General features: G+C 40.1%; 1 protein-coding gene across 1 annotated transcript in view; it reads left to right on the top strand.

Moving 5' to 3' along the window:
- Window positions 1-22,547, top strand: part of CDH2 (cadherin 2) — a 262,696-nt gene that overhangs the window by 11,621 nt on the left and 228,528 nt on the right. Inside the window, exon 2 of the mRNA XM_004387755.3 lies at window positions 17,984-18,095. Coding sequence (XP_004387812.1) covers window positions 17,984-18,095 — 112 coding nt within the window. The remainder of the gene's footprint in view (window positions 1-17,983; window positions 18,096-22,547) is intronic.

Raw genomic sequence — 22,547 nt, forward strand, 5'->3', positions numbered from 1 at the left:
CTCTGACACTTGATTGTTGTGTGAACTTAGACAGCATATTTGACATTTCTGTCCTCTCAGTGTGTTCATTTGTAAAATGAGAATAATAAATAGTATCTATCATAAGGTTGTTGTAAAGAGTAAATGTTCTCATTGTGTGCCGTTGAGTCGATTCCGACTCATAGCGACCCTTTAGGACAGAGTAGAACTGCCCCATAGATTTTCCTATGTTGTGATCTTTACAGGAGCAGCTTGCCAGGTCTTTTCTCCCGGGGAGCTGCTGGTGGGTTCACACTACTGACCTTTTGGTTAGCAGACGAGTGCTTAACCATTTCGGCACCGGTGCTCCTGTAAAGAGTAAATAAGTTAAATAAATCACTTAGAGCAGTGCTTTCACTGAGTAAGCAAGACGTAAGTGCTGCCAGCCATGTGTTCATGCCTTCCTTACTCTTTGGTAATAGTAGCTTTGTATAAGTTTTAATACCTGGTGGGCCATTCTGCCATTACTATTTATTTGAACATTTGGGGGCTGTCTTAGTTTCCTAGTGCTGCTGTAATAGGAATATCACAAGCGGGTGGCTTTCAAGTACAGACGTGTTTTCTCACAGTTCAGGAGGCTAGCAGTTTGAATTCAGGGCACAGGGTCTAGGAGAAGGCTCCCTCTGTATCTGCTCTGGGGTAAGATTCTTGTCTCTTCCAGCATTCCTGCGTTCCTTGACAATCTTCAAATTTGTGCTTCTTGTCTCTGTGACTGCACAGGTCCTTATAATGCAGAGGTGATTAGGTTTAGGGCACACCATACACTGATGTGACCTCATTAAAAACAAAGAGGCTCTATTTCCAAACAGGATTACATCCACAGCTATAAAACTAGAAAAACCAAACCTATTGCCGTTGAGTAGATTCCGACGCGTAGTAACCCTGTAAGGATAGAGTAGAACTGTCCCATAGAGTTTCCAAGGAGCGGCTAGTGGATTCGAACTGCTGACCTTTTCGTTTGCAGCCGTAGCTCTTAACCACTGCTCCACCAGGGCTCCCATCCACAGATATAGGGGTTAGGATTCCAACACGTTTTAGGAGGCGCAATGCAGTCCATAACGGGCATAATCATTACCATTATTTTACACAAACACAAGCAAGGGATAACTGAGTTATTAGAGTAAGTTTTGAGCGCTTGATGTGTGTAACACCTTTTATATTCATTATTAAAACAGCTGCATGACTTGTAGCTCTGTATGCACTACTGCCAGAGTTCCTTAGACCACACTTGCAAGCCACAATTAAAGGGCACGGATTTGAACATTCCTCCTTAAATCCTAACAGATGATTTCTAGGCTGATACGATTTTTGACTTCTTTAACTAGGGAAAAGGATTAATGTACATGGAATGTCACGCTGCCAGTAATTGATTTGAGAATAACAGGAAATCAGACAGGAACCATTCTGGTGTCTTCTAGTTCTATGTCTTTGATTTAACTCTTTAATATCCCGGCATGGAGCCTGGAGGGTGTGCTTGTGTGTGTGAGGAGGGGAGTTGGGGGTGTGTGTTTTGGGACTAACCTGAAACCAGAGTTAGTCTTTAAATACTTTTAACATGATGATGGGGACCCAGTAGAGGACAGGATTGAGGGTACATGACATATTTGCACAGAATCTGAAAAACCAGAGTGAAGGTAGATCCATTGCTCTCATAGATGCTGAGGATTTACTGCAGGAAATGTTGCTTTTAACTCAGTATCATTTTGTCCTACTAATAGTTTATCATTTTTGAGTAATTACTATGTGCGAGGCACTGTTTTAAGGCCTTTGCATGTGATCCTGTGGGACAGAGTGGAACTGCCCCCTTAAAGTTTCCAAGGCTGTGAATCTTTATGGAAGCAGACTGCCACATCTTTCTCCCAAGCAGTGGCTGGTGGGTTCAAACCACTCTTCTATCAGTTAGCAGCTGAGCACTTTAACCACTGTGCCATCAGGGCTCCTTTATTCTAATAATAATTTCTTATTTTTGAGTAATTACTGTGTGCCAGGCACTTTCCTAAGCACTTTACATGTATTTACTCATTTAATTCTAAAAAAATTATACCCATTTTACATATGAGAACACTGAAGGACATGTAAGTTAACCAAAATTTCCAAGAGTATTTTGTTACGTGATGGAGCTGGTATTCACGTGCCAGTTGCCTAATATCAGAGCCTGTGTTGCTAGGTTTGATATATATTTGCATGCAGGTAAAACTAAGATATGACTGGCATTCTTTTCTATTTTGTAATGTTGGAAGATCACCCTTTTTCTTTAACTGTTGTGAAATATGGTGCAATGTAGAAGAGTATATAAAGCATATATGTACAGTTTAAAGAACAATTAATTATATATAAAATATACCAGTATAACCACCAGCCAGGTAAAGAAATAGAACATTTCCAGTACCTTAGAAGTCCCCAGTGTACCTCTCCAGTCACATTCCCCATTCCTTTCCAATATAAACTAGTATTCTCATTTTCCTAATACTTACTCATTGTTTTTATTTGTAGCTTTACTATCCATGTATAAATATATATTTATATGTTTATATGCGTGTATATCTTGCACATACATATATGTGTACTGTGCACATACTTGTGTGTGTATATAATGTGTGTGCCCATATATATGTATATATATTTATATCGTGTTTTTCTGCAATTTGCTTTTTATGCTCAGCATTTTGTCCATAAGATGCATTCATATTGAGCCATATAGCTATAATTTGTTCATTTTCACTGCTCTAGAGCACTCCATGCTATGAATATGGTGTAGTTTATTCAATTTATTGTTGATAGACTTGTGTGGTTTCAGAGTTTTGTTATTTTGCTTTTACGAACAATGCTGTTACAAATATTCCTAAGTATGCCATCTAGAGTATAAGTGCCAGAGATAGTCTAGAGCAGGGCATCCCAAACTTTAGCTTGCATGGGAATCACTGGAAAACTTGTTAAAAGACAGATTCCTGGTTGTTAAAATATAGATTCCTGGACCCACCTTGAGCTTCTGATTCAGCTCCCATGGGATGAGAATGCTGGTCTGCATCTGCTCTGGGGTATGAACCAAGGAGTAGAATTGCTCGGTTATAGGGTGTGCATGGCATGTTCAACTTCATTAGCCAATGTAGGGGTTTTCCACACTGGTCCACCAGCACCGTGTATATTTTTGTTTCTGTTTTTAGTTTTAGGGTACTTGATATAGTCAAACTATGAGATATCATTACACCAGAATTTTTAAATCTGGTATAATGATGGAGCCCTGGTGGTGCAGTGGTTAAAGAGTTACAGCTGCTAACCAAAAGGTGGGCAGTTTGAATCCACCCGCCACTCCTTGGAAACTCTATGGGGGCAGTTCTGCTCTGCCCTATAGGGTTGCTATGAGTTGGAATCCACTTGATGGCAACGGGATTTGGTTTTTTGGTTTTGGTACAGTGATATCGCACTGTTGTTTTAGTTTTGATTTCTTTGGTCACTAATGAGGTTGATTATGTTTTTTACATGTGCTTTGGCTTTTTCTTCTTCGTTAAAGTGTCTGTGTGGAAACTAACCTATCAACCAATGCTTGGTACCTTGTCTGTGGTTTGGCTTTGCTGTCTGCTCATTACCTTCGCCTGACATTTTCAGTCTTCGTTTGTAGGAAGATCTGTTTCCAAGGATTGCCTGGCTTCTTGAAAGATGGTTCAAGATTAAATCAAGTATTTGATGAGTACTTAAGGTGTTGCAGGCCAAGTACTTTACCGGCATTGTCCCATGTTGTCCTTGCAGCAGTGCCATGAGATAGCTAGCCATTATCATCTTTATCTTTTACAAATGTCTGAACGAGCCCTCCTTCAGCAGTTCACCTGACGGCTCACTTTTAGTAGGTGATCCTACCGGGGCTTGCACAGTGATTTGCCTTCTCGATAACAGCTCCCAAGTTCCATTCAAGGCTGCAAGAGTAGTTGCAGGAGGAGCAAGAGAAAGCTACTCAAGACATTGCAGGGTTGCAATCTGGAGGAGGATTTGGACATTAGAATGAGGATGTAAGGGATCCCAGTGGCAGGGAGCGTAATTTTGGCTTTAGTGAATGGGAAGATCTAAGAGATAGAGCTAGAAGTGGGATAAGCTACTTTGGAAACAGGTGATTTCTATCACTGGCTGCAGGGCCCCTTATCAAAAAAACCAAACCTGTTGCTGTCGAGTGGATTCCAATTCATAGCAACCTTATAGGACAGAGTAGAACTGCCACATAGGGTTTCCAAGGAGCGGCTGGTGGATTCGAACTGCCGACCTTTTAGTTAGCAACCAAACTCTTCTTAACCACTGTACCACCAGGGCTTCTTCAGGGCCCCTTGGCGATGACTTCAGTGAGATGCAGGTGTCTGATGAGAGTGGTTAATGGTTCTCCTGATCTCATGCCAGCCTGACTCAGATCTGTACTCGCCCAGTAATCCAGAGGTAAATGTGCTGTCTGTTGCCATTGCTGGGACTCCCCAAGTACTTGAGGGGCCTTGGTTGTCTGCTTTCATACCGTCAGTGCCCAGCCATCCTAGTGGGATTGTGGCACTGCTGCTGATGTATTGTGTTATTTGACCTGATTTCTTTTTGATATTTAATCTTGGCCTTTGACTGTTAAGTAAGGTTGAGACTTCGTAGGTGATTTCTGTGTCTTTGAAGGGACCTAATAAATAGTGCTTCTCACCCCCCTGAGTTCTGGGCAAATATGAAATAAGATAAAAGAGTCAGCAGGTAAAGAATGAAAATACCACCTTTATTACTGATAAGGACTAGGTTGGGGAGTGTGGCTTAAATGTATTGGCTCTTAGAATGAATTCCCCCCTTGCGTCTCATCTCTGACAGTGCAGGATAAAGGTAGGCTTCCCCACCTGGAGATCCTGCCCCTATAAGACCTACAGCATCATAATATTTGCACTCTGTAGGCAGGCTGGCTCCCCAGAGAAAACAGGTGATGAAGGGAATGGGCTCGATGGCTCAGTTGTTTCATCCAGACTAACCAGAGAGGTAGACAGAGGTCAGGAGTGTTAGGGCAGTAGGGAATCAAGGTTCCACTCTGGTGTTCCCTAGCCTTTGGATTCACCATTGAAATTATGTTCTGAGCCATTGAGTATGTGTTCCTCCAGAGGTGTGGCAGTTCCCCTCAGAGGTGGGCAGTCTGTCAGGACACTATTGCCCCCAAACTCGGGAAGCCTTAGAAAATCTATAGCTTTACTTTTTTTTTAAAAGAGTCCCAAAAGCTAATGGGCCATGCAAGATGATTACAACAGCAGTCACACACTCAACAAATTTAGAAAGCAAACGAATTCCTGCTCTTGGAAGAGTTGTCCCAAGTGAAATTATGTTCCCAGAGCCTGCTCTTCATGTTCCGGAGACCGTAATAGAGGGCCAGTGATATCTGAGTGAAGTACTGATAGTGGACAGAGAAAATGTTTTCCATTCTAGTCTTCCCTGAGTACTAGCTGGTCTAAGCCTCTTGTCTAAAATCCATGACCTTTGAAGTAAGCAGAGAGTTCAGAGGGTAAATGGGAACTAAAAGATATTTACTCTGCTGAATGGGAAAGAAAAGCACCTAAAAAAGACTGGGTTTGCTGCATTGCCACATTCTGAGCCTTGCAGGTGGGTGGCAGTGTCTCAATTGCCAGCTATCTGAGAGAAAAAGCCAGCATGCATGGTGGATTCCCCTACCCCCCACCCCCAGGTGATAACACATAGTGCTAAGTTTAACCTTCCACAGGGAGCCTCTCGCAGTTCCCTTTCACGTCCCAACCAGTACATTCAGAACCTCCTAGTTTTCATTTCCCTCAGAGCCCAGTGCTGTCACAAGCGTGGGCTCTGCCTGGTGGGTGACTGGTGGACACCCTGTCCTGGGAGCTGACGTTTTCAGTCAGTTTCACCTTGGCTCTTTCAATGCCCCTTGCTGTGGGGTTGCTTTGGCCCAGGAAGGCCGTCTCCAGACCTCTTAGTGGAGGCTGACCCTTGAGCCTGTGGTCAAGCTGTAAGAGGCCAAGATGTACTCCCCTTGGCTCTGTGGAATTTGAGGCAGCTAATCTGGGGCTGTCCTCACAGGCTGGTCACTAATAATTTAAAGTGAGAACCTCATTCGGGCTCTTGAACTGTCGTTTGAAAATAGCACTGATTTGCTCCTGAGTCTAGGCAGTGCGGGTGTCTGTGTCTCAGTGGCCTCTGCTTATTCAGGCCTGGGCTCCCTGGCTCCTCGGAAGTCTTGAGCTGCTTCAAATTCTTAGTAGGGCCCTTGCCTGTGTCGATCCAGGTCAAGCTGCAGCAGCCTGCACCCACAAGTGCCCACCGTTTGGCCGAGGTCACTGTGTGTCCTTACACTTTTCTCAGATCCTTGGCCTACTGTCCTTCCTGAGGTCCACTGCCTTTGCCTGAAACCCTGCATCTATAGAAATAGCCACTTTCCTATGGAATAAGCTGCCGTAAGTTGTGGTCACACATCAAGATCAAAATACTGTGGTTTAGGGATTAAAGCTTCTTGATGTTAAAAGCCACCTGCCCAACTATAAAAACCAGCCACACTGCACGGTAGAGACTGCAGACCACCAAGTTCAGAAAAAACATGCAGGGCTGGAGAGAAGCATCCTTTCTGCCCTTCCAGATGCCGCAGTCCCTTCATGAGCATCTTTTTCCCCAGCATTGGACTCCTTTTTTATTTCTCAAATAAATGCTGAAGTCTTTGAAGGGGCCCAATCAGTAGGACCCCTCTTCCCTGCCTGAGTTCTGAACTAAGTGAAATATAAGCCAAACAAGTCAATAGATAGGAAAGGAAAATACCACCGGGAGTCTGATAAATTCCAGGCTGGAGGGCGTGGCTTTTTATCTGTGGGCAAATCCACTTTTTATCCAAATCCCAGATTTCCACAGACAAACCCGCCTACCTGCAGGCAGGGCTGGGTCACCTGCCCCCCAGAAATGCTGCAGGGTATCTGCATACTCAGAGCAGGGAAAATGAGATGGCCTCACTTGTTGACTGTGGCACGCGGACTCCCAGGTGGGAGGAGTAGAGGACTGGGCTGGGACCAGCTGATCAGATTCTTCTTTCGAATGCAGCCTTCTGATACATTCAGTCCATCCCTCTTCTCTCCAGGGCAGCAGCTCACAAACGGTCTCAGGACCCTTTAACACTCTTAAAAACTATTGACGACCCCAAGAGCATTTGTATGTGTGGGTAATATCTATCAGTGTTTACCATAGTAGAAATTAAACTCAGTTTAAAAATATTTATTAATTCTTTTAAAAATAACCCATTACATGTGTTAACATATATACACTTTTTTTTCTGTGAGCATTATCAAATGAATTTTTTTTTTTAAATTGTACTACTTTAGGTGAAAGTTTATAGCTCAAGTTAATTTCTCATTCAAAAATTTATATACATACTGTTTTGTGACATTGGTTGCAGTCTGCACAATGTGACAGCACACTCCCCTTTCCACCCCGGGTTCCCTGTGTCCATTCGACCAGTTCCTATCCCTTCCTGCCTTTTCGTCCTGCTTTTGGACAGGAGCTGGCCATTTGGTCTCGTGTATCTGATTGAACTAACATTCCTCACATGTAGTATTTTTTGTTTTATAGTCCTCTCTAATCTTTGTCTGAAGAGTGGGCTTTGGGAATGGTTTCAGTTCTGGGTTAACAGAGCGTCCAGGGGGCATAGTTTCGGGGGTTCCTCTAGTATATACATATTTTTATGAAAAATAAGCTTATTCTCTAAAATAGAAAAAAAAAATAGTGAGAAGAATAGCACTGTCTTTTTACATTTTTGCAAATCTCGTTAATGTCTGGCTCAAAAGACAGCTAATTTCTCATATCTGCTTTTGCATTGACTCTGTTGAGATATCACGCATTATGTAGCCTCTGAAAAACTCCGCTGTATGCTTGTGAGAGAACGAGACTGAAAAAAGAAAATACGTATTATTATGTTATGAAAATAGTAGTGCCTTTGCACATCCCCTGAAAGAGTCTTGGATAGTGGTCCCCAGACCACACTCTGAGAACTGCTGTCTGGGGCCTGGGTATGGTGAAGTAGAAAGAGGTTGGAGTGTTATAGTTAGCAGAGATCCTTCCCCATGGAAAGAACATGGAGGAGGGTGGGGTGGTGGGGAGCATTCTTCCTATAGAGGTAACACAGTGAAACTAGCAAAATAGCCAAACTTAAATCACTCACAGTATATCCGTGGTTGGAAAATGCTAGTCTTTAGCTCTTGTGTTGAAGCTTCAACGGACTATATTAGCTCTATAACATCTCAATTTGTGTGCAGGACATGTGGATTTACTTCTTTATCGCTTGATCTGTTAGAACACCACTGGATGGGTGCTGCTTCTGGACACATCCAGGAATGGTGTTAAACTCCGACGTTATTGACAGTCCGCTCTTACGGCGGTGCATGTGTCTGGAAGCTGTGTCATAAATGCTATTTTCTCATAAGAATACTGTTATAATTGGGTTATGTTTATCTTACCAAGGACTCAGATAAGTTATTGCTATGGCCAGCTACTCCAATTGAGTCAAAGTTACAGAAACTGTAAACATCTGTAATAATTTTTAAAAAGTAAAACCATGCTCTCAGTTTTATGAAATGGGCCAAAGTGTACATGAATACCGGTGACCCCAGTGCATAGAAAGTGTGCAGAGAGTTTATTGTAGACCGTAATTATTCTTTCATAAATACCATCCGCTGAAAATTATGATAGTAGTGATAGGTATTTACTGATATTTTTCGATGTGTACTTAGAAAAGTTTTGGGGGCTTTTATTTGTATGACTTAAAAAATAAGATGTGTAAGAAAATTTAACCTGAGCTGTGTTTCTCTCCAATTTATCCATAGTGACCAGAGAAGCATAGCAGTCGTTTCTATGACATGTCACATATCATATATAACCAGTCGCTGTTAAGCCGATTCTGACGAATGGTGACTTCATGTGTGTCAGAGTAGAACTGTGTCCATAGAGTTTTCAATGACTGATTTTTCAAAAATAGATTGCCAGACCTTTCTTGGGAGGAGCCTCTGGGTGGACTCAAACCTCCAACCTTTCAGTTAGCAGCTGAGCATGTAAACTGTTTGTACCACCTAGGGACTCCATATCATACACATCATATATGTAAGAATCATATTTTAGGAAAAAATCACAATGGCAGAAAGCAGATTTTTCACTTGATATTAACTCTCTGATCATTTGCAGTCCTCAGTCAGGTATTAATGTGTCAATGTATGTAGATGCTTTTGATGGCTTTTATTTGGCAGTTGGGCTATGGTTAAGGGTGGTCTCAAAAGCCATTTGGTGCTGGTTTGAATACTGTCCCTAGACTGACTGGCTAAATGACCTAGGACAGGATACTTTAAGACTGCTTCCTCACCTGCAAAATGGCACTAATAATAGTACCTACCCATAGGATTGCAGAAGAAAGACCTGGTGATCTACTTCTATAAGATTACAGCCATTGAAAACCCTGTGGAGCACAGTTCTCCTTTTAAATATGTGGGGTCGACATGAGTGGGAATGGACTCGACAGCAACGGGTTTACCCGTAGGGTTGTTGTGAGGATTCAGTGAGATGAAATGCACAGAAAGTGCAGTCATACATTTCTTGGCACACGGTAAGCGCTAAGTAAATATTAGAAATTGCCATTCATTCCATGTATTTAGTTGAATGAATTCCCAAGTGGATTATAAGCGTTTGCACCTAAGATAGTCTAGATTATCATGAAGGTAAGAAAGAGTTAAAGAACCTGTACACAATGCTGCGCTTTCCCTCCAAAATGGTATGGGACAAAACAAAAATATCTTAAGTCCATTGTTCAACCTCTGTACGTTTAAAGCTTGTTTCAAGGGATATTAAATTCAAAGCGTCATCTGTCATAAAGGACACAGAGAAAACCTTAAGAGAGTGGCAGTAGCTCTTGATTAATCTTCTTAACATAGCCTCCAACATCATGGCTGGAATCCTGTGAAATGTAGAGAATCTGGCAAATGTAATTGCTTGGTGATAAATTGGATTAAAAAAATAAAAAAATAAGTCATGCAGAATTGGTCTTGAACAATTTCATTATTCTATTACCATGTACCTAATTAACCACTTTTAAAAATGTCTTCATTAATTGTCTGTATTCTTTTCTATCATTTTGAAGACTTCAGTGCATAATAAAAGTATTACTATAGTTTCCCCCTTTGTCTATCACCCCTATCCACCTCCCCCACCCCACAAAACACGTATTATAGAAGGAATTCCATTTGTGTTTCTTTCGTATCTATTTGTGAAACTTTTTAAAAATAATTTCTTGTGACCTTGATTTCTCTACAGTATTCATACTTCACAAAATTCTTTTAAAATATTTCTCAGTGTTCACTGAGCAAAGAAATAAGTCTCTACAACAAAAGCAACAACATAATAATAGCTAAATTTTTCTTTATGGTCAATCGGTATTATTTTTCCGCACTTTATACTCTTTACAACAATCCATGTTGGAAATATTATCAACTATATCATCATCATCATTATTATTGTTACTATCACAGAACAAGAAACTAAGATACAATGAGGTTATATAACTTGTGAAGGACACAGGTGGTAGGGGGTGGAGACAGGATTTTAAACCCAAGCAGGTTTACTCCAGAGCCGTCAGTCTTAACTGCTGAACACATTACCTGCCTTTATTCCCATAAAGAACGAGGAGAACAAAATAAAAGGAGGGTTTCAGCTCTGTTGGCCAAATTTGATAATCTACTTTACCATAATCAAATTGTTATTTGATTTTGACCATAGGATGCATGATGAGCAAAAAGGAAGAGATTAATGCTTTAGGAGAAGACATCATCCAATTTAAGAGTTCGATAACCAACATATTCCAGGTTTTAGTTAGACAGTCTTTAGAGCCAGGAAGATGATTCCAATAGGTTTGGGCCACTTTCAGATGTGAAATTCTTAACAAATGATCTTGATCAGGAAGAGTTGATTGGAAAGTCTGGTGTGGCTCCACATGGAATATTTAAGAGCTTCAATTTAGGAGTGACCTGGAGGATATGGGAAAGCAGAACCAGTGACCAAGGATAACTGGTATATTCTTGAAAAAGGAAAGGATACCTTAAAAAAGAATGATGGTAACAGGAACTTAAAAGAGTAGTGAATTCAAGGCTTTAAAAGTTCACACTACTGAGACTACAGAAAGTTTTTAACAAGAACAAAAGAGATGTCTCTTTGAGGGCAGAACCGGAACAGATAGACTAATACTAACAGGCAAGCAGAACTCCTCAACTCCTATTACACTGCTGTCCTTTTTAGACAAGGAGGTCGATCTTCAGCCTGGGAAGAGTAGAGCAAATACTTGTAAGAGGAAATTGAAACTCAAGATAGGTGAGCTGATTGTGTGAGAGCTTGGAGTGGCACTAAATGAGTTCAGATATTCTGACCAGCATGAATTTCGGCCTGGTGGTTGGGAGGACTTGCTGACTGTAATGTTTGAGGGATTCAGGAAACAAGAATTACTAAAGGATTGGAGAAGGGGATACTGTCCCAATTAAAAAAATCAAGCAGAGGTAGTTTCCAAACAAAAGAATAGGGAGCCCCGTGCTCACATAGGGTGAAATTCTAGAAGCGGTAATTATAAAACAATGGCTTGCGGTTTTCATTTTCAGATGTACACAATAACTAGGAGAAAGCATGGAATTGTTAAGAACAGAAAAATAATTGTTTCATTATTTCTTTTTGTTTTTGTTAAGTTATTAGACTTGAAGGCTAGGACAAGAAGGTAGGTATACTGTATTTGGAGTTCAGAAAAGTCTCGGGGGTTAGAGGAAGAGGTATGGGCTGAATGCCCGGCCACCAAATGCAATACACACTGCGAAGGAATCACACGAGGCACCTGCTAAGTATACAGATTTCCCCATCACATCTCCTGAGGCTCTGTCTTAATGAGTCTGGAGTTGGTACCTATGAATCTGTATTTTAAACAAATGCCCCAGAATACCTGCTAGCAGAGCAAGTTTGGAACCACTCCGCTGTATGACAGACTTACCATGAGTTGGATTTGTGTTATAATAATATCAATACTGCTATTAATAATAGCTAAAATATCAAATAACCACGTGCCAGGCACTATCCTAAGTGACTTACAGTATCAACTCATTTAACCCTCACGTCTGCTCTATGAGTATGTGTTGCCTTTTTTATTACTGTACAGATGGGGGGACTGTGACATCTCTGAGGTCTTACAGATTGTCAGTAATGGAGCCAGGATTCAAACTCCGGCAACTGATTTGTTAAAAGTCCATGGTCCCAACCACTACCATTACAGCTGACTGCATACCTCTTCCCAAGAGCCGGGGTTGGCCTGGGCCAGTGGGAAGGGGATGCCTGAGGCAGATGACACACCCTGTCGTAAGACTACAAGCAGCATCTTTATGATGACTAAGAACATTGAGTTGTCTGAGCAGCATCTTTATGATGACTAGAACATTGGGGTGTCTCGTTAGACTTTCTCGAGACCTAAAGCTTGGGGGAATGGCTAAAATTAGCTGGAATTAATTTTATAGAGAGCAGGTATCAGAGAGTTAAAAGTAAAATGTTGCCCTTGTTGTTGTTGTGTGCTGTTGAGTCAGTTTTAACTCATAGCAACCCTATAGTATGTAGTAGAACTGCCTCGTAGGGTTTCCTAGGCTGCGATCTTTATGGAAGCAGATCACCAGGCATTTTCTGCCACAGAGCTGCTTGTGGGTTCAAACCGCAAACCTTTCGGTTAGCAGCTGAGCGCTTAACCACTGCGCCACCACAACTCCTTAAACGTTGCTCCTAGGGGCCCACAATCGACATCAGAGGTATTGATAAGGAAGACATGACTTAACAACAGTTGCCTGATAAAAAAGATTGGTTTTTAGTCTTGTTTTAGTTGACTCCAAGTTCAATATAAGTCAACATGGGCTTTGTTCCTGCCATACATTTTTTTCCACAGGCAGATTTTTCTTCCCATTCTTTCTGCTGCTTTAGCACTTTGTTCGTGATGCAACGATTTCCCGAGTATCTTTCTTAGTCTGTGGAGTCCATGTCCATGGTCGCTCAGCGGGAAACATGGGGGAGGCTGTCATTTCCTCACTCCTCCTCCTCCCTCCCTTCATTGTGAGTCCCTGCCCTCACTAATCTCCATCAATTTTAACTGCCTGGATATTGATAAAATCTGCCGCCACTTTTTTATTCCTGCAACCCCTGCCTGGATTCAGGCCTGTGTCCTAACTTGTCTTACAGCTGTCATTTTTCCTCTCCCCCTCCCACATATATTTCCCGTGAAGCCACCAGAATATTCTCTGTCAGACATAATCTGCTGTGCTTAAAATCTGTCCCTGGCTCCCCCAAGCTTCCAGACACTGGGGCCATCTATGATCTAACCCCGTCTAACTCGCCAGCCTCAACTTTTGACTCCCTGCCTTGCTTGTTGGACTCCAGTGACACTGAACTCATTGTAATTCCCCAGGCACTATGCTGCTTCTTGCCGCCTTGTTCTAGCTCAAGCAGTGAGGGCTTGGGATGGCTTCCCCGCCACCCCCCACCGTCTGGCTGCTCCTGGGCTCTGCTTGGGAGGCCCAAAGCACCCTTTCAGGGCTCCCCTCACTTCGGACCTCTGCGTGTCTCTGCGTCTGGGTAACCACTCTGCATTGTAATTATCTCTTTGTTTTGCTCCCACATTAAGCCCTGAGCTCCTTAAGGGCAGGGCTGTGTCTTCATTGTCTTTTTCCGTTGGCAATGGACATTCAGAACATGTTGCTTGAATGAATTGTATTGTAATTATTTATTGTACTTGGAAAGAGTACAAGGTTAGAATCCTGCCTTTGCCTCTTGGATGTGAGGTCCTGGGTATTCACAGAAGCTCTGTGTGAAAACCTGTTTGCTCATTTGTAAAATGTGGATAATTTCACCTCCCCCAGGGGGCTATCATGGGAATTAAGTGAGAAAGCAAAAGTTTTATAAAACTGGACACATTATTGTAGGTGTCTGCAAACTACAGTCCTCGTGTCTCCTTTTGTACAGCCAGGAGCCAAGAATGGTTTTCATATTTTTAAATGCTTAAATGCATTAGAAAAAAAATCAAAAAAGGAGAACATTTTGTGGTACTTGAAAGTTGTATGAAATTCAAATTTCATTGTCCACGAATAAAGTTTTATTGCAATGGTAATAAAAACTCATCAGTTTACCAGTAGTCTCTGGCTGCTTTTGCATTGCAACAGCAGAGTTGAGTAGTTTGAACCAAGATCCTATGGTCCCAGCAAAACTTAAAGTGTTTGCTCTCTGTCCCTTTGCAGAAAAAGTTTGACAACACTTGGAGTATTCAAACTTTGGGAAAATGCATACTATTCACAATCTACGCCTCACACGGTGACCTTCTTGAGGGGAGGGTTTCTCCTTCTCTTCTTTCAATTTTCAGTGCCTAGTTTGGGGCGTGGCCAAGTGATCAGTTCATGTTGAGGATGAGCTACAGGGGCTGGATTTTGGCTTTCTGAAGGGGAACAGGTACCAACAAGAGTTTTCTAAAGTATAATGGACTTTTTGAGGAGACAGTGAGCTCCCTACTGCTAAAGGTGTTAAATGATAGTTGGACAGCCCTTTTCAGGTGGGCTGATGTATAACAGAATTTCTCAACCTAAGCTTGGCACTGCTGCCATTTTGGGCTGGATACTTCTTTGGAGGGACTATCCTGTTACTTGTAGGATTTTAGCCGCATCTTTGGCCTCTACACACGAGATACCAGTAGCATTCCCCCAGTTGTGACAACCAAAAATGTCTCCAGACATGGCCAAATGTCCCGTGGGGGACAACGTTACCCATAGTTGAGAACCACAGTTGTAGAGCATTCAAGTGTTAGCTTTGGGTTCGACTAGAGAACACTCATTGTCCTTTATAAGGCTGTTGCCACTAGAGGGTCAAGAGCGAATGAGCCTGGCTCACCAGCTCTGCTCTCGCGCCATCTCAGTGCCAGCCCCAGCCTCCTAGGGTTGCTGTGAGAATTTAATTAGATATTGATGGTGGAGCACTTACTAGCACAGCGCTTGGCATAAAACACGCTCAGAGCATCTCCAGTGTGGAGATTGTATTCATTTGGCATCGACTGGACAGTAGTGGGGTTTGACTTTTGGGTTTTCAGCGTGGTGAGAACAGAAGTCCCCTTATCTGATGGAAGTCAGAGACTGAAACTCAGAAGTTAACATTCACGTACTGTGGGTGGACTTCACGAGGCCTTGAAATCCTGTTCTTGTGGGTTGGGACCAGGATTGTGTTGTGTTATTGTGAATTCGTATCCCCTGGAAAACATAATTAGTAGTGAAAAGCTTTCAGTTATCATCGAGTCCTTAGCTTTGATTGATCTCTGGGTTCTTACCTATAAAAATGCATGCTGTCCAAACCAGGCTGTCCACGTTGAAATGCAACCCAAGTTACTGTGTGCTCCCTTTCCCCCATTGTTTGCTTCTGGCCTGATTAACCCTGCCGAGCTTTGCTCCTACCTACCTCCCTGGGTTAGCGGCCCTTCTGTGGCCTCGCCTCTGTTAGAAGCCTTGACTAGATATGAATAGGCAGACCCCTAACATACCAGTGGGACACAGATTTACAACAGATCTATCCATTTTATGTATCAAACGGGGAGTTCCGCTTAATTTGTTTTTGTTAGCTAAACACAAAAGCTTTCATTAGTGAGTTCTTTCTCTGTGCCAGGCCCAGTATAAATGCCTGGGTACTTACAGGTGGCAACTCTCGTATTATCTCCAGTGTCCCAAACTTGATGTGTGTCGGTAGCCCCACTTTTCACTTCTCAGTTAGTTCCTAATAGTTTCTCTTTTTATCATGAAACACATGGAGCATGGAAGAAGTGCGGGAAATACTATAATTTACACCCGTGTGCCTACACAAATTTCATATTTTACCTTGTTTGCCTCAGATTCTTTTAGGAAGAAAAGAATTATTACAGATAAAATTGAAACTAGCTGTGTGATCTTTCCTGATGCCTTTTCTTTCTCTCCTTCCCTTGAAGTAGCCACTGTCCTAACTTTGGTGTTTCATCATTACCCTGGACATTTTTATATTCTTGCTACATATGTATGTATCCATAGCAATATATTATCTTTCATGTTTAAACTTTAGATAAATGGAATCATCAGTCATACTCTTTATTATTTTGCAAGATTCATAATGCAGTGTGCTTTATCTTTAATCTGAATTTGGAATGCTGCACAAATCGGCTCCTAAAGTTACTGAAAATAGTAGTTATCCCTGTGTTTATTTACAATTAAATTTCTCATTCAGTCTTACATAGAATTTAAACTGATGTTTTCTTGTGACGTAGTCATGTGGAGCAACGTAGCTCCAATTCTTCCATTTTAATGCTGCTGAGTTTCCCTTTTTGACTGTGTGCTAATTTATTCGTCTGTTTTCCTGTTGATGGACGTTTAAGTAGCCTTCAGTTCTGTTGTTATTAGCCATACTGCAGTGAACGTTTCTGTATATGTCTACTGAGTACACGTGGGAGAGTTTCCCTAGCAATGTATCTTCATCGTAGGATATATCTGTATTCAACTTCACTAGAATTTGTGAACTTGCACCCCAAGGTGAATGTACTAGTTTCTACTAATACCTGCAGGGGTTGGTTGTTCTCCATATCCTTGACTTGATACAATCCTTTCTTGCACATGGAGGTTCAAGAATGAGTAACAGATTTACAACCGTTTGCTAATTTGATGGGAATGTACGTATCTCACTGTTGCTCCTAATAACGTTTTGAGATTAAATACTGTGTAATATTTAATAAGGTCCATATTTATTAGAAATAAAATAAAGATTTTCTCAGCTTTGAAAAAAATCAGTTTAAATATTGGGTTAGTCTGGATTTTTGCGACATTAATATTTGCAGGTCTTCACATGTGTAATCCAGGTAGTCCTTCAGTTATTAAGCTGCATTGTATTTGCTTCACTCCGAACAACTGTTCTGAGGTTCTTCTGCTTCCAGGGATTGCCTTTTTCCTTCCTCTCTGTCTCTGATGTCTCCTCACCAATGTAGACTATTCCTAATGCTGCTGCTATGGCTACTGAAATCCCTTCCTCAGATGGCCTCCAACCACTCTTTCTCTTCCAGTCTTTGGGTCCTCGTCAGTGTGGCTAGAGTGTCCTGTAATTAATGTTAATGCTGTACGAGTTCTACTTAGCGCTAACAGCCTTGCAATTGTGTCAGTAGGATCTGAAGAAGTAGTGAAACCTGACTTGGAGGTCTAAGTGGATAGCACTTTGTTTTGATTGAGTTGTGAACTCACTGGGTAATTAACTGTACATATGATGATAGAGGAGATAGTAAGAAATACTCAGTTACTTTATAAATTTTGAGTATAAAAAATTACACGTAATTTTATTAATCGTTATTTATCTTTGTAGTGTATTCTTATCCTTCAAATTAGAGAAGTTGTTGCTTTAGATTGATTAGTTTTACTTTGTATGAGATGCTGTGTATCCTGCATTATATTGTCATTTTGTTCGTAATGCACAGAGCATATTGAAACAAACTTCACAGCCAGAGAATTAAATGAGAATGTGAAAGTCTATTTACTTGAATGTATACATTTTTCATGCTTATGATGAAAAATTAAGTTAGTGATAGTGATTTGTGGAGCCTAAAGAATATTCAACTCTTTCTCCCATTCCTCAGCGCCAACTTAGTAGTTCCCAGTCACGATGACCATTTTAATTGAAATGTTAAGTCCTTAGAAGAACCTAGAATGTGTATTATTTAGATTTTACTGGGCAAGACAAGTGGGATTTGTTTCTTCTACTCCAGTTATCAAAAAGATTAACCCTTTGCCCCCTACATTCTAAATGTAACCACTTGGAAACAAAGGGGTTGTTTGTACAAGATAGTTGAAAAATGAGGCTTTATGCCAAGTGGAATGTTTCTCAGTTGAAGGAGGTAGCAATCATTGCGTACATTTTTTTTCTTGTGTTGCAGGCGTCTGTAGAGGCTTCTGGTGAAATCGCATTATGCAAGACTGGATTTCCTGAAGATGTTTACAGCGCAGTCTTATCGGAGGATGTGCATGAAGGACAGCCTCTTCTCAATGGTACTGTCTCAAAAGATTTCTACATATAGTGTTCCATGTTTTTGAAACAAATTAGCTATTAAAAAAGTCTCTAAATCATCTCCGCTGTATAACAAATATGAATTTTTCACCATCACTATAATGAGACTGTAGGGACTTCATTTTAGGATTACAGAGGAGTTCATGAATCTCTTATGTATATAATTGGAAGGCTCGTGATCTCTGGAAGACTTTGCGTTTCTTTTTTAATTTGCAGTAAAAACCTTTACACAACTAACTTTTACTATTTTTATGTATTCATTTTACTTATCTTGAGGTGTAATATTTACCAAACATCTAGTTCCAGTGGTTTTAAAAATTATTTACTGCAAAAATCCTCTTGGTATTTTGAATTGAGACATGAAGTGAAAACAACATTATCTTTGATAAAACATATCAAATGTTAATATTAAGCTAAATTATAATGAACAAATTTAACAAGTAAAGTCTCAGTAAAGGAGCATGAAATCCATATTTTTGTTATTATGTTGTTTATATAAATTACTAGATAGCTAATTTAGTTGTAGCACATGTGAATTTCAAATACGGGCACATTTCCCATTTAAATATCGATTAAGTTCGTTGTAGTTATCTTATGAAAATTGTTGCCAGTAAGTCTAGATAAAATCTGATGTAAAACTTGAGTCTCAAAAGCAAAATTGAACACCCTTCCTTTAGCTCTAATTGAAAGCAAATAAAATTTTGGTTAGTAGTATTTTCATGGACTCATTTATTATCACACAAAGTGTCATTGAAATGTGAAAGCAAGACTTGATTAGTAAAGTTGTATTTAAATTTTAATTCCCCACAAATCTTGCATATCTCTGAGGCAGTTTAAGAGAGCAGCTTTTAGAATATCTGTGCAGCCTCGACTAATTAATTTACAGAGAGCTGTACCACACAGCCTTCACTGAAGTGGTACCACAGCACTGACAAACCTTAGCGGTGTGATACTTAAGAATAACAGAGACAGAGGACTTTGAAATGTAAATGGCCTCTTAGTAAAGTCCTTTGGTACAGGTTGTCATTTTATCTTCATTCCTCTTCTAATTATGATTTACTCACAACTATGTGCTCTTTTTGAAGATTTTTTTTTTTTTTAATATCCTTTTGTCCTTGCCTCATTACATGGTATTTTAATGAGTGAATGTTTGAGCTATCAGTCTGTCTCAACACTGAATTGCTGTCCCATTAAGTGGGTAATGATTGACATGATGGAAGTTTAATTCAAACTATGTGCCAGTTTTGTTTATCTTAATACGAGTCTTGGTTTCTTCTGCAGGTTTGTCATTTTCTTTAAACCTGTAAATTGTTATTTGGCATCCTGGGACCTATATGATCTGTAAAAATTATTTGAGTAGTGCAGAAGATATTGATTAGGTTCTACAGAATAATTAAGACAGAAAATGATCAGTGCAACTTGTCGCATTTTTGTCACATATTTTTTGAGATTCATTTTTAAATGGGTGATTCCTGCTCTTACTTACTTTTTCTAAAAGCTAAAAATTTGTTGGTAACAAACAAAAACATAGTTTACCACTAAAAATCACTGACTCAAGATTAATTACATTAGAATGTTGAATAGTTTTGAAAATTGGAAGCTCATTTTCTTGTTATTAGATAATGCTTGTGGTAATAGAAATTGAGCATAGCTATTTGCTAGAGCCTTCTTAGTATAACCTAGAAACTTGGGATTTTATTAGAGTTTTAAATGTGAAAGACTGAGAATATTGTTGACTTGGTGCTCTAGCCAGCAGTGAGAGACTTACAGTTTATGTGGAATTCCTACAGTTTTGGTACACTCGCTTGTTGCCATTTTTAGTTTATAACTTTTTTTTAGGTATTTTTCACATGACACACCATTACCTTTTTTTTATCTCTCTTGGAATGTGTTAAAGGACACTGGTGTTGTAAAGCTTAAAACATAAAGGTCAAAGTATTTATTATTAGAAAAAAAGTACTATTGGAAGGAAGAAAGCTTCCTCAGGCTTTTGTGAAGCATCAACATTCCTTTTTACAAGAACGTTGTCACTGGTTAATGTTTCTTTTGGAGTATTGTTACTTTGAAGAATTCTAGGTTTTTATATCTTTTTGGAGTTCTTATGGGGATGATAATGCAAGGCTGTGCCCATACACTGAAGTCAAATGCTATGATTATATCCATGATTATATGTACCATGTGGAAACCCTGGTGGCATAGTAGTTGAGAGTTCAGCTGCTAACCAAAAGGTCAGCGGTTCAAATCCACCAGGCTCTCCTTGGAAACCCTGTGGGGCAGTTCTCTTCTGTCCTATAGGGTCGCTATGAGTCGGAATCGACTCGACGGTAATGGATTTGGTTTTTTGGTTTATGTACTGTGTATTTCAGTAAGTCCATTCATCTTGTATAAACTGCAGCTGAAAGGATCTGTTGCTGGACCAACCAAAGTGGTCACTTTTGCCATGGCTTTGGGTCCTGTAGTGTTTAAGGAAAGGAGTAATTGTACATAAAAGGTATGCACCAATTCTCCAAGGCATTTGCTTCATGGCATTTTCTACTATATTAAGCTTGACTTTAGCATCCAAGAGCCCACTGGAATCATAACTCCTCGTTCTTGATGCTTCTTTAAGTTCCCATTGAAGCCATTTGGGGAGAGGAGGAAGAACATTTATGAACCAACATTATGAATAGTATAGTTTTATAGGATACGTCACTTGCACGCTAGATCCTGTACGAAAGTTTAAAATTTGGTATCTAGGTGTCATGAATGATGATGATTTTTCAAATGATTGATTATGAAAGTACTTGAAAAACATTAAGTTATAGAGGAAGCTATAAGAGGGTATTAATCGTGTTGCAAAACCTATACTGAAGAAGCATGAAATGTAAAAGCTGGAATACAGTTTAGAGAGCATTCCCTTCTTCACATCCCCTTTTATTTTATGTTGTTGTAGTGATTTTATAGGAAGAAAGAACCAAATGAGCCACTTATATCCCTCCAGTTTCACTTCTGGTTTTCGTTAGTATGTTTTTTTATATAATAATAAAGAGGGTGGATGTAGTTTGTGATCAACCTTCATATTTTTTATTATTTCATGTGAATCTTTCCACTCCTTAAAAATAGTTTAGGACTTAAAAAATGGCTGTGCAGCCCTTTGTTCCATTTTGTTAGCAAAACCAGGTTTTGCTTAACCGTGCCTCTATTTTTGAACATACAGGTTGCTTCCAGTTTTCCTCTCTTATGTATAATGCTGCTATGGAGATTCTTTTTTAGAGAACTTCGAATTTTCTTCGGGGATTTGTGATGAAAAGTAGAATTACTAGGTCAAAAGGAATGTAGAGTTTTAGGGTATTTTTTTGTGCTTTGTAGGACTTTTCTTTACAGAACTAAACGCATGTTATTACTTTTCTACATCCTCAACTTTTAATTTATAATGTCTTTGTTTCATTTTGCTGTTTCTGATCTGGTGAAAAACATTCCTTCTTTTTTTTTTTTAATCCTGTGGCATTTGATGTTTTTGATATATATTAGGATCATTTTTTTGTTTCTTTTCTCCCAGTGTAGTTTTATTTTGTTGTTGTTGTTGAGAATATACACAGCAAAACATACACCAATTCAGCAGTTTCTACGTGGACCATTTAGTGAGATTGATTACATTCTTCAAGTTGTGCTACCATTCTCACCTCCTTTTCTGAGTTGTTCTCCTTCATTAACATAAATTCACAGCCCTCTGAGGTTCCTGTCTGATCTTTTAAGTTGCTGTTGCCAGTTTGTTCCCATATAGATAGGGATCAAAATGCTTGGGGTTGACAATTTTTCTAGTTAAGCTAAACTGTTGTTTGGTTTTAAGAAGACTTCAGGGGATATTTTTGGTTTAAGGTTTAAAGATTGTCTGAGGGCAGTAGTTTCAAGGGTTCATCCAACCTTCATAGCTCCAGAAAGGCAATTTGAAATTCTGTTCTGCATTTTCCCCCCTTTTGATCAGGATTCTTCTATGGAATCTTTGATCAAAATGTTCAGTAATGGTAGCCAGGCACCATCGTCGTTCAGGTCTCATGGCTAAGGATTCAATTTTAATATACTTAGGTAGTCTTCTTTACTGCATATTTTCTATTCTATTTTAAAAGCGTTTACCTAAACTTTCATTTTTACAGATCAGCAAATTGGAGCTCAGAGAAATTGTGGGCTTTTCCCATGATTAAAAAGCTCTTTAGATTGCGTGGTTTATTAGTCACAGATCTGGAATTAGAACCCGGGTTTCCTGATTCCTAATCTAGTAGTGATGATGGTGATAATAAAGACGTTGATGACTGCACACAGGGAAAAGTGAGGGCTGATGAGAGGTGGCCTAACTGTCAAGGGATCTTGTGGCAGGTTCATGTTAGAGCAGGTCTTCCTTATTCCCCACTTAACATGATGACTTGTGTGTTACTAGGTTTTTTTGTGAACTGGTG

This window comes from Trichechus manatus, unplaced genomic scaffold (assembly GCF_000243295.1).
Source record: "Trichechus manatus latirostris isolate Lorelei unplaced genomic scaffold, TriManLat1.0 scaffold00193, whole genome shotgun sequence".
Classification (NCBI taxonomy): domain Eukaryota; kingdom Metazoa; phylum Chordata; class Mammalia; order Sirenia; family Trichechidae; genus Trichechus; species Trichechus manatus.